We start from the raw sequence: 12,399 nt of genomic DNA on the forward strand, positions 1-12,399 counted from the left end.
TATGAAATCTGTTATAATCTAATTTTTTGAAATATGGAAACAGTGATAATAAGTAGTGTGCTCCTGTCATAGTTTCATGGTTGACACTTAGGGTACCAAAGTTTTGTAATTATAATTTGTCATGTTTATTTTGAATTTTAACTTCACTTGTATAAGTGAGGTATATTATCTGCTCAGAGTCCCTTTAGGTTGGAGTATAAACTCTAACCAATTTTTTAAAAAGTGTTGGTCATCCAGATACAAACATAAGTGGAAGAAACCAATTATCTATATCCATTTCACTCTCACTTTAGGGTGGAAACAGCCCAGAAACTGCTTAGTTGCCCATATCAATCACCATACAGGGAGAGAGAAAGACATGGAGTGTGCTACAGCATTGACTCTCAGAGCTCTTTAACATGACTGATTGTGGCATATGGCTGGAGTAACTTAGTGGTATGGAACTGGAAAGACAATATTATCTGGCTTTACCTGCAGGACTGGAACCAAAAAGTTGTAATGGGAAACTTCTATCTGGACACTTTGTATTTAAATTAGGGAACTCAGAGATATTTTTTTTATTTAATCTGATGTTCAAATCGCTGGAGGTGTTTATCCAGATGTTGGTTTCATCAGTGTCTTAGTGACACTCAACTCCTTTCTACTTTAATAAGGAAAGACTATACGTGTGCTTAAAAGTTGCTTGGAAACATTAATGGAATGGATGGGGTCCAAAAAACATAAGCTGAATCCATATTAGATGGAATAATTGAGTAATTTTGTTTTCGGCTCTAAGCGTTAGGAAAGCTTCCTCTAATAGATGAGAGTGCTTTCCTTCCAAGAGAACAATTGTATATCTTAAATATTCCTGAGTCTTATCTGTTACTAGAGAGACAGTTAGCCTCAATACCAAAGAGACCCTATGTTTATCTCAGCTAAGGAGCCACCTTCAACTCTGTGCTATATCCTGAAGGCTAAATCCTAGCCTCCAGGATATGTGCCCTGGTAATTATCCTATTAGCTTATTTTTATATTCAGTATATAGGACTAGCCTTGAAGATGTTTCAGAAGCTTCAAATGGTGTCTGATTCTTAAGGGGGATGTCTAAATGAAATCACAGAACTTTAATAATAAAAGCACTCCCTCCATAAAGTTCAATCTATGCATTGATCATCTTGAGGGATATTACTTATTCTACCAGAAGGTTTGGCTCACCAGATCTTGAGCAGTGTCTCCTCAGATGATGTTAATAAGATTGGACTACTAATGGTTTTTTTAAAATTAATTATAGGCTTCCATAATTGGAGAGGCAATTATGGAACTCTCTCCTAAGGGACATTCAGCTAGTTTCTATGCCGTCATCTTTATAAAAACAAATGAAGATAGAGATGTACAACTATTTGGATCCAAAACAGAAAAACGTTGCCAATGCTTCCTTTAAGAAAATGTACTTTTTCCTACCCTCATTAGAATAAGTGTGCAGGTCTGTTATTCTGTTTGAGTAACAGAGATTTGGAAAAAGAATCGGGATACAATTTTCTTGCACCTGTCAACACCTCCTTAACTCAAACATGTATTTTTCTGAGACCCTGCAGCTGCTATGTGAGTCAAGGAAAAGACAGTTTCTTTAAGGAGAGGCTGACAAGTACAGTGAGCATGTCCACATCCCACCTCTTTTGCTTTGTATTAGAACATTTGCTCATCACTAATTACAGACATCCCTGATTACCCAGGCACTTTTAAGAGCCATCAAGAACTAATATTTTGCTTTTCTGTACAGTCCATAAAACCACCTTTAATTGTTGTATGTATTATATTTAAGCATTCTCTTCTTGTGATGATTTTATTTAAGTCTATTTTGCATTCTTGTAAACTGAACAAACCTCTACTAAAAGGAATGGTATAAAAAAAAGAAAAAAAGTTAATATCTAGAACTGTTTCAAAGAAATCAAGACAACAAAGTCCTTTTCTTTTTTTAAAAAAAAGTTCAAAGGTAAAGAGATAATGTCTGTCATTTTTATCTGAAAATTCTTAATGTAAGTTCATCTAAAGAAGTTACATGTGACATTGTTACACAGAATTTGCTCCAACAGACTGACTTTTCACTTCTTGCAACATACATTTCTTTCCATAATAATGAAGGTAGATAAATAGTCTGGGAAAAGTAAAAAACAATCATGGACTTGAATCTTAATTTCATTCCTCTCACAAAAATGTCTATCTTTTCTTCAGCTCCCTGTGTTCATATTAACCTTTTTAGAAGAGAATTGGAAGAAAAGAAACATTCAGAGAATTGTTTTTGGTCATCTGAGGTGTTTCTAACCTCTTGCAACACTCTACCTGACATATTTAAGAGGCACTTTTTTGACTTTTCAGAGAGGTTTTGGATGGCTTGCAAGTAGCTATGCAATATAACAAAATTGAAATTTTCTTTTTAAAATTGCTGTTTCAAAGAACCAAATTTAAGGAACCAAATCATGGAAATTATATTGCTTTCCTCATTTTTCATTCAGTTCTTTTTTGGGGGGGGGGGGTTATAGCCAATTTTTATGTATCAAAGATCTAATTTTCTTTTGACCTATTTTGTACTCCTATATAATCCTTCAGAAATTCTGAGATAATATTCCTAGGTGTTTTCTTGAGTCTTACTCTGAAACCTTCTTTCTTCAAGGAATAGGAAAAACAGTTTACGGTACTGGTAGTAACATAGTTGACTCTCAAGCTGAGTTATAAATGTCTTTCTGCCACAATATAATTTGTTGTACTGAATTCTGTAACCATCAGAATACAACTACCCAGCTTATAATCAATACTATAATCAATGGGCAAATTCCTCAAGGATATTCCTCGACACATTATAATAAAGTAGTATTTCAAAAAATGTTACAAGAAGCAACAAAGCTTCAGGGTTACAATTCCAGTTAATTTTATAATGGATAAATAACTTTCTCTGCCTCCATTACTGACACCGCATTACTAACAAGGCCATAAAGACTAGCCTTGACCTTTTGCTATTGATTAGGAAAGGATAATAAGATACTGGATTGCAATTGAAAATTAAATGGGTAGAAAACCAATAGACCAAAAACCAACAATGCACATCCCAAACCCCATTTATCAAAACTACTAAGAAAGAAAAAATAGAAGATTCTCCAAAAAATAAATGCATCAAAATGCATATTTACAAAGTGGGCTTTTTGTAGAAAGAAAAAGATATAGCAGTATTTGCAACCTACTATTATGTAAGGCTGATGCACAAAATATGTTGGTGATACAAAAAAACTAAGAAACTGGGGGGGAAATTGTGGGCACACAATACTGTAACATTCCATAATAGTTTCCTTTGATTTGATCCTATTGACTTTAAGAATACATTTACTTGGCACTAGAAATATATTTATTTAAGTATCCAATTGCAATTTAACCCTTATATTTTCTTTGAGTCTCTGATTCAAGTACTAAGTAGCTTCTGCTCCCTCATTGGGCATGTTCTACATAAGATCAGCAAAAAACATTACCAGACCTTTAGCATACAGGCAGTCCTCGAGTTACAACCACAACTGAGCCCAAAATTTCTTTTCTTTTCTTGTCACAGTTGTTAAATGAATCATTGCATTTGTTAAGTTAGTAATGACTTTTAAGTGAATCTGGCTTCCTCATTGGTTGTAAATATATATCAATTGCCAAGCCTCTGAATTTTGATCACATGACCATGGGGATGCTGCAATGGTTGTAACTGTGAAAAACGGTCATAAGTCCCTTTTTTTAGGGCCATTGTAATTTTGAGCAGTCACTAAATGAAATGTTGTAAGCTGAGGACCATTTGATTTAAAACTAGGGACTGCAAATATAAAAATGCAAGGAATAAACCAAGTACATAAAATAATGGTGACTTTAATAAATTTATTTACACGCAAGTGATAATTATTTGAGAATTACATTAATAGAGGTTTAAATAAGCATCTAAATCTGACAATTTTTAAAGCAATTATTTCACAATTTGTAGCACAATTTGATATTGTATCTAATTAGCCTGTTGTCCTTATTTTTCTATGACTTAAGATGTCATCAATAGTTCATTAATGTCTTATATTTAATTATTTAGGGTATTCTTTGATGAAACAGTACGAGGAATGTGAAAGGTTCAATAAACCAGGTACTTCTGTTGCTTTTATATAAAAGCATGGTTTGCTTAATCATTTATTGAATAGATCACAACATAAAAAAGGATGAGAAAATCTCAAAATCTCAACTGTCTAAAACAAAATCAAGAAGGCACATAATTTTTTCCCTCACTGTTCCCATTTGATTGTCTGAATTTTTATTCACTACAGGAAAATCTCAGTCAAGAACTATTGTAAGCTTTGAAAAAAAAGTGCAATCAAAACAGCTCTGCTATTAACTCTACTAGAGTTATCAGTAACCTCGCCAGAAAAAGTGTCTCTTATTTGAGGAATTTGCCTATTATAAGTACAATTTATTCTGGAAGACATTGAAACTTGTTATGCAAGTATGAGGGTTTTTTAATATATATATATATATTGCTGGCAGTTGGTTCTCCACATAATCTGTTATTAAATTTCAATGAATTAGAGGCAGCCAACAGGAAGCAATCAATCATTTACTGGTTTTCAGTTATGGGAAAATGTATCACAAAATGTATCACAATTTGCTGAAGTTATCTTTTACACATTAAAAAATGCATCTTCTGAACAGAAAATACTTTAAGACAGAAATATGCCTGGCAGTGTCTTATACAGGTAGTCCTTGTCTTACAACCACAAGTGAGCCCAAAATTTATGTTGCTCAGACAAAACAAAATTTATTTGTTAAGTGAGTCTCACCCCGTTTTTATGACTTTCCTTGCCATATTCGTTAAATGAATCACTGCAGTTGTTAAATTAGTCACATGGTTATTAAGTGAAATTTGTCTTCCCCATTGACTTTGCTTGTCAGGTCACAAAAGCGGATCACATGACCCCGGGACACTGCAATTGTCATAAATTGACTCAGCTTTCCATCCTTCCGAAGTCAGTAAAATGAGGACCCCAGATTGTTGGGGGCGATACGCCGATACTGTAAACCACTTAGAGGAGGGCTGTAAAGCATTGTGAAGTAGTATATAAATCTAAGTGCTATTGCTATTGCTAAATATGAGTCCATTGCCAAGCTCCTGAATTTTGATCTTGTGACCATGGGGATGCCTGCAACGGCTGTGAAGTGTGAAAAAATGGTCATAAGTTACTTTCTTCAATGCCGTCATAACTTTGAACGGTCCCTCAGGGCCGTCTTAACAGCATTATGGGCCCTGGACAAAGCAGTGTACTGGGGCCCCTATGACAACTACTCACAGGAATAAAAATGTAAATGGTCGATAAAATTAAATATATATTTTATTGGCATTGCCAACAAGATCGGTGTTGGAAAAACACAATAATACTTTGTAAGCCATACAGTTCCTGTATTTATATGATACAAAGTACATTGAAGGGTCAGCATACACAGATGCTAGTATGGGGCCCCTATGCTCGTGGGCCCACGGACAAGTGCCCATCAGGCCCATGCACGAAGACAGCCCTGAACAAACTGTTGTAAGTCGAGGACTACCTGTATAAATGTATAAATGCTTTGAAGTCCTGCCCACTCATCCGTGCCCATGTGAAATCAAGACTTCTTGTGCCTTTAGTGTTTAATTATGTGGGGGGGGGGGAATGACAGCTTTATCCTACAAGGACCGAGAAACAAACAGCCATTAAACGCTACAAGTAGAACAAGGATTTCATTTCCACCTGCTCACTGGCAGGCCTCGAGTTAGCCTTATTATTTACTTGGCTATCCAGTGTCACGCTGGAAATACGCCAGTTTAAAGCAGGCAAAGCGAAGCAAGCAAATCCAGCACAGGGTTGCGTACAAGTATCATCACCCTCGGAGGTGCTCAGTCCCTGCCGGCCCGGAAAAAGATAAAGAGACACCCGCCAAGGCTCTCTCTCCTCCCGTGGAGCCTAGAGGAGGAGGAGGAGGAGGAGGAGGAGGAGAGAATGGGGTCGCTCTCTCACCTGCGGTTTATGGGCCTGACTCTGACAGCCACCTTCACCGAGGCCATGGCGCATGCCCCGGTCGCGAGCGACGCCCCCCCCCCCACCTCGCCGGCTCCCCCGATGAGGAGACCCACTTTCCCCAGAGACGGGCGCTTCCCCCGTGGCTCAACGGCTCACATCCCTGCGAGGGCCCGTAGGAGGGGAGAGTATGGGAAGGTCTCCGGCTCTGACTATCTCCGCCTCCCGCTCGACGCCCCGGGATTGGGAGCGGGAGCGGGACTGCCTTCCTTGGCACCCAAGGAGCGGCGCTGCTGACGCGGCGGCTCCTCTCCGCGGCTGACTTCCCCGCGCAGGGCTGGCGTAAGGATGCCGCCGAGGGACAAACAGCGAGCGGACGGATCGCCCGGCCTTCGCCCAAATGGAACTCTTCTCTCCGAGCTGATTCTGAAGATTCTAATTCACACACAACAAAACACACGCACACACTCGGTTTTATCCTTTCAGGGGTCTGCCGGAGGCCACCTTGGAAATAAAATGGGCTTTTACCACACTTCCCCTTTGAGCGGAGAAGGTCAGCGGGAGCGCCTGTAAAAACCACTATTCCCAGTTATTCCCAAGCAAGCCGGCTACTACTGCCATCATACATCGCATCGGCGGAAAGAGGCAGAAAGCCAGGGGCTGAGAAGAACAAGATGCTGTTGCGGCTGAATTGCGCTATTCTCTCAAAAGCCGCCTTTATAATGTGCGAAGTCACCGATCCACTTATCTGGCGCTGCCTAATTTTTACTGGTCTCCGGTATACTTCGGAAAGAACTTTCCCAGTTCTTTCTGGGACCTTGGGTTTGTGTCAGACGTGCGTTATCTACCAGCAAACGACACGATCTTTGTAACCCTGGCTCTGCGTACCATTCGTAAAACACCACCAAGACCATCCCCAAAGTAGTATAATTGTTGAAACTTCTGTTGTAAAGAAAAAAAAAAGGAAATCGGCTTCTTTTAAAAGCGCCACTTGCTCTACTATGCTTAATAATAACCCGGTGTGTGGTGGTCTGATGAATTTAATGGAGTGGGTTTAGAGATGTGTAAAAGTGTGTGCATCTTTAGGTGCCTTTGTATGTCTGTGGAATAAGAATATTTACCTTTGTAAACCCGGGAAAGCATCGTGTGCATTGATGATGATATAAGCATGTGATAATCGAGATTTAAAGAAGAGAATCTGGACATTTATTAGAGGTATTACGCAGCCTTGTTGAAGAACTCAAGAGCTGAAGAATTATAAACCCACTGGGAGTTTCTTATTGGACCAAATGGGTGCATGGTTAAATGTGCAAATATACCATAATGCTATGCCAAGCAAATTATAATGTTCTGTGTTTCAATTTCAAAACATGACAACTCCATGCATACTATTATAAGAGTTAACCTACTAATTATTATATATACAAAGCTGATATGTTAATTAAGCCTTTATTAGGAAGATGACCTATTACAGCCTATAAAAACATAGCAATGCGATTTTCATTGTGCAAGTAATACAGTATTCCTATTTTTCCACCAGTGACAGCTAATTTTAATCTCGAATTTATTAGTTTTAAGGAGCCAAGTTATTTTAATTGGGAAGCCTACTCTGTAAGTAAACAATTACTTCTTCCATTCCACAATCCCAAATTTCTCAGTTGTGCTGTACTGAACATTCCCCCTTCTGTGATGATAGGAATATTAGGGAGGAAGCAGGAGAAGTTTTTATATCTCACTTTATATCAGGTTTTCAACCTCAGAAACTTTTAAAATCTTTGAACTTCAACTCCCAGAATTCTCCACCTGACATTTCCTGGTTTGAATCCAGACTCTGCATGCTTCCTTGTGAATGATTAAAAAGGTAGGAATACAGTAGTTGCCTACTACATCATTACTTTCTTTCAAATTATTCCCTGCTTCAAAAGAACAGATTCGGGCTCAGTGTAAATAATTTCATGCCAGGAAGGCAAGGTGTTTTTATTTAATCATCTATGATGAATAAATATTTACATACATTGCAAAAAATACTATAATAAGATATTATCATGATCATAGATCAGCATGGAGGAAATACTGGTTGGATTTATGTTTTATAGCATGAATTAAAATAGGAAGGGAGCACTGTAAGTTTTTTAAAGCTATAGCTCCTCAATAGAAAATGGGTACCGTGTTTCCCCGAAAATAAGACCCTGTTTTATATTTTTTTGAACCCTGAAATAAGCGCTTGGCCTTATTGCCATGAGCTCAAAAGCCCAATTGGGCTTATTATCAGGGGATATCTTATTTTGGGGGAAACAGGGTATTAGAAATAACCAGGCAAAACTACCTAGAAGAAGCTGGAAAGCAGTATCTCCAGGCAAGTATAGAGAGAGATTGAGGCCCTTCAGACAGTCATATCCTGGTCATCTCGCAATTGGACTACTGCAGTGTGCTTTACATGGGGTTGCCCCTGAAAAACACCCAGAAATTATACCTGTTTTAAAATTTAATGAAAGCAGTAATGGACACCTCTCACTCTGCCCATGTATCGCCATTGCTACACAAGCTGTACTGCCTGTTGAGTGCAATTCAAGATGCTGGTCATTACCTATAAAACCCTATATGACAGAGGGCCTAGATATCTGAGACACTGCTTCTCTCCAATACTTTCTGCTCACCCAGCACATTCCAGCAGAGTGGGTGCACTCCAGGTCACTTCCATAAAACGCTGCCATCCTGCAGGGCCTAGGAAACATGTCATAGCCCCCACCCTCTGGAACAGCATCCCATGTAGATAAATACTGTGCCCTCTCTCCTGAGGCTCTGGAAAGTTTTGAAAACCTTTTGTTCACTGGAATCTGTTTTGTTGTTTTGCTGACCATTAGATTATTTTAATCCGGCTGTCTATGCGATTCAATGTTTTAGCTGTTTTTATGCTTTCTCTGCTTTTGTACACCTCCAGAGTCTACTGGAGTTGGGCAGCCAATAAATTCAAATAAATAAGTAAAGCCCATTGAGATAAAGAACTAGGTGGATTAAAGCAGCAAGGTTATGGAGGTTGTTATATCCCTGTGAGTTCCATTCTCAAATGTTCTCAAACCTCATAAGGTTAGACATGGGACATCTGATGTAGAAGTGTCCTAAAAGACATTCTTTATTGTCAGAAGTACAACTATCATCAATTCTGGATGTCTCATAAAATCAAAGAAATTACAACATAACATCTATAACATCAGTAAAATTTAAAAGAGGGCAACTATTACAACTCACGAAACAGAGGTCTTATATGGGAGAACTGAAGGATGTACATGACTGCTCAAACTGCAGCATTCTGGACCAGTTCTGGGTGGTCTTCAAGGATAGACCCATGTGGAGAGCATTGCAGTAGCCAAGCCACGAAATGATTAGGGCATTGTGAAAATGTGAAAGGCCCTCTGATCTAGGAAAGGGTGCGACACACCAAATGGAATTGTGCAACGGCCTTCCTAGGCACAGCCAATACCTCAAGGAAGAGCTACAAGTCTAGGAAGACTTTGAAGGGGGAACTACTACCGCAATCAAGGTTAAAGGTGGAATATCTCCAGATCTGGATGGCCCAAATACCACAATCATATAACAGCAGGATGTTACATGTGTTTTGTCTCACTTAATAAATATTGGTTTAAAAAGCAACAGCAACACTGAAGAAGTGATAGTCCTCTCATGTATGACCATCACAGTGTCCCCACAGTAATGCCATTGCAATTCAGATGCTGTTGCACATTTACCAAAGCATCCTGCAGTCACATGATTGTAACTCATGCAGCCACCTTCCAACAAACAAAGTCAATGGCGTTGCAATAAATCAGTCACGTGATTTCTAACAATGATCCCAGGTGATTTGTTTAATGTCTGCAACCAGGACTGCCAGAACTGCTGTTCTAAGTCTCTGCAGTCATGTGATATTTCACTTAATGACCACTTCGCTTAGCAATGGAGTTGCCGGTCCCAATTACAATAGTTATGTTGCAATATTTTCAGGATCAGACTCAATAAATCATTTAAGAATTAAGAGTTCAAATATATCTCTCTTTATTTACACAAGGCATTCTATATTCACTGAATATTCACAGATAGAAGCGAGGAATGGGTGCGTGCAGCTCCTTATATATACAATGGGTGGAGCTAGGTATGGGAGTGGTGAAGTATGAATACATTAAGAAGCGAAGAATAAATTAACCCCTGATATCCCGTTCATATACTATTTACATATTGGAGAATAAGGCATTTACATGTGACAAATCCCCCTCTAAATGCCGATTCGATATGCTACACCAATTACATTCAGATTCAGAACAATACAAAACATATAACTTGGAAGTCAAGTATTTATGTTGCTTAGATGGCAAAGGTTTTGTTAATATGTCAGCTAATTGTTCTGATGTCTCACAATGCACCGCTTTAATAAATCCATCCTGAGATAACTGTCTCACATGTTTAAATTTTATGTCTATATGTCTGGACCTCTGTCCAATGGCGTCAGATCTAGATATTTCGATAGCCGCTTTATTATCTTCATGAATGACAAAAGGTAAGGCAGGTTTTTTCCAAACATCAGAAATTAAATCATTAAACCATACAAGGTTATTTGCTGCTTTAGATAAACATATTCTGCTTCTGTTGTTGAAGTGGCCACTAAATCTTGTTTGCCAGTGTACCAGTAAACTGGACAACCGTTAAGGAGGAATAAATAACCAGATGTACTTTTTCTGCATGAAGTGTCTCCAGCCCAATCCGCATCTGCGTAACATGTGAGGTTTGGCTCCTTGACATTATTAGGCTCTAATATCAAACAAAAATCTAAGGTATTCTTTAAATATCTTAATATCCTTTTAACAGCTTCCCAATGGTACATTGTTGGCTTGCTGACATGTCTGGACAATAAATTGAGGGGTAAAGCGATATCAGGTCTAGTCCAATTGGAAATGTAAAGAAGGGAACCTATGATTGATCTATAGAATGTGTTATCTTTGAACTCAGGGGATGATTCATCTGCATTTCTTAGGAAGTCACTCTGCATAGGAGTGTCACAGGGTTTGGCATCGCTTAGATTACATTTGTTCAAGAGCTCTATGATCTTATCTCTCTGAGAAAGCTTGAATCCTCTTCTAGTTTTACTAATTTGAACACCAAGATACTTATTTACTTTGCCTAAAGATTTCAATGAGAAATGTTCATTTAGCTTTGTTACAAATGCTTCTCTTCTTTCTTTATGTTTACCTATGTACAAAATGTCATCCACATAGATCAATACAAATTCTATGTAATCATCACCCTTTTTAACAAAGAAACAGTTATCAGCAGTAGTAGCATTGAAATCCATAGTTTTAAGTACTTTTACTAAACAATCATACCATCGTTTACCAGATTGTTTTAACCCGTATAAACTTTTGTTTAATAACCAAGTCTCATTCTTGTTTGTATATTGACTGTGAGGTGCTCTTACATATATTTCCTTATCTAATTTTGCGTGTAAATACGCAGTCTGTATGTCATATTGGAATACATCGAGATTGAGTGCTAATGCTACAACTAGAGCTGTTTTGACACTCTCAGTTCTTACTGTGGGGGAGTATGTGTCAGTATAGTCCTCGGGATATTTCTGTGCATAACCTTGTGCAACTAATCTAGCCTTGTATAGAGTATTGCCTCCCTCTAAATTTTTAATTTTATATATCCACCTAGTGCCAATAATGGTTTTGTCCTTTGGTGCAATTGCAGGTGTAAATACATCTAATCCTTGTAAACTTTCCATCTCTTTTGTCATTGCTAATTCCCATTTTTCTTTTTCTTTAGGAGGAAGTTTTAACACTTCCTCATACGTATTAGGTGTCGTTGATTCTCCATCCATATGCATTATATAATCCTTGTACTTATTTGGCATTTGGTTTCTGGTGTTTCTAATTGTTTTTTCAGGTTTACTATTATTATCATGCAAATATCTTGCTTCCTTTTTTGTTAATGTATCTGTCTTTATTTTGTGTTGACTGTTTGTCCATGTTTTGTTTTTGTTTCTATGTTTGTTGTCATTTTGCTTTTCTATAGTCCTTTTCTCTTGGGATTTTGTATCTGTGTTGTTGCTTGGGAATATTTCATTAAGATGTATTTTAGACCAGTTGGCCTGTTCATGGAACACAGCTGTTCTGGAAACTATAAATTTGTTATTATTATCAATGAATCTGTATCCTTTTGTACCTGTCTCATATCCCATAAATCTAAGTCTTCTAGACACATTTTGTCCCTTTCTTCTTAATTGTTTAGGTATGTGTACGTCTGCAGTGACTCCAAATATGTGCATGTGTGCTAATTTTGGTTTCCTATTATACATCACTTCATATGGTGTCTT

At 37.9% G+C, this 12,399-nt stretch overlaps 1 protein-coding gene across 2 annotated transcripts in view; it reads right to left on the minus strand.

Annotated features, from left to right (window-relative positions):
* KIF16B (kinesin family member 16B) overlaps positions 1 to 6,086 on the minus strand; it is a 135,752-nt gene extending 129,666 nt beyond the window's left edge. For both annotated transcript variants that reach the window (XM_070933062.1, XM_070933061.1), the window contains exon 1: positions 6,036 to 6,086. In XM_070933062.1, coding sequence (XP_070789163.1) covers positions 6,036 to 6,082 — 47 coding nt within the window. In that variant the 5' untranslated portion in view covers positions 6,083 to 6,086. The remainder of the gene's footprint in view (positions 1 to 6,035) is intronic.
* Between the last annotated feature and the right edge of the window lie 6,313 nt (positions 6,087 to 12,399).

The sequence above is a fragment of the Pituophis catenifer genome, unplaced genomic scaffold (assembly GCF_029215685.1).
Source record: "Pituophis catenifer annectens isolate HBS135680 unplaced genomic scaffold, rPitCat1.0.hap2 SCAF_1, whole genome shotgun sequence".
Classification (NCBI taxonomy): Eukaryota; Metazoa; Chordata; class Lepidosauria; order Squamata; family Colubridae; genus Pituophis; species Pituophis catenifer.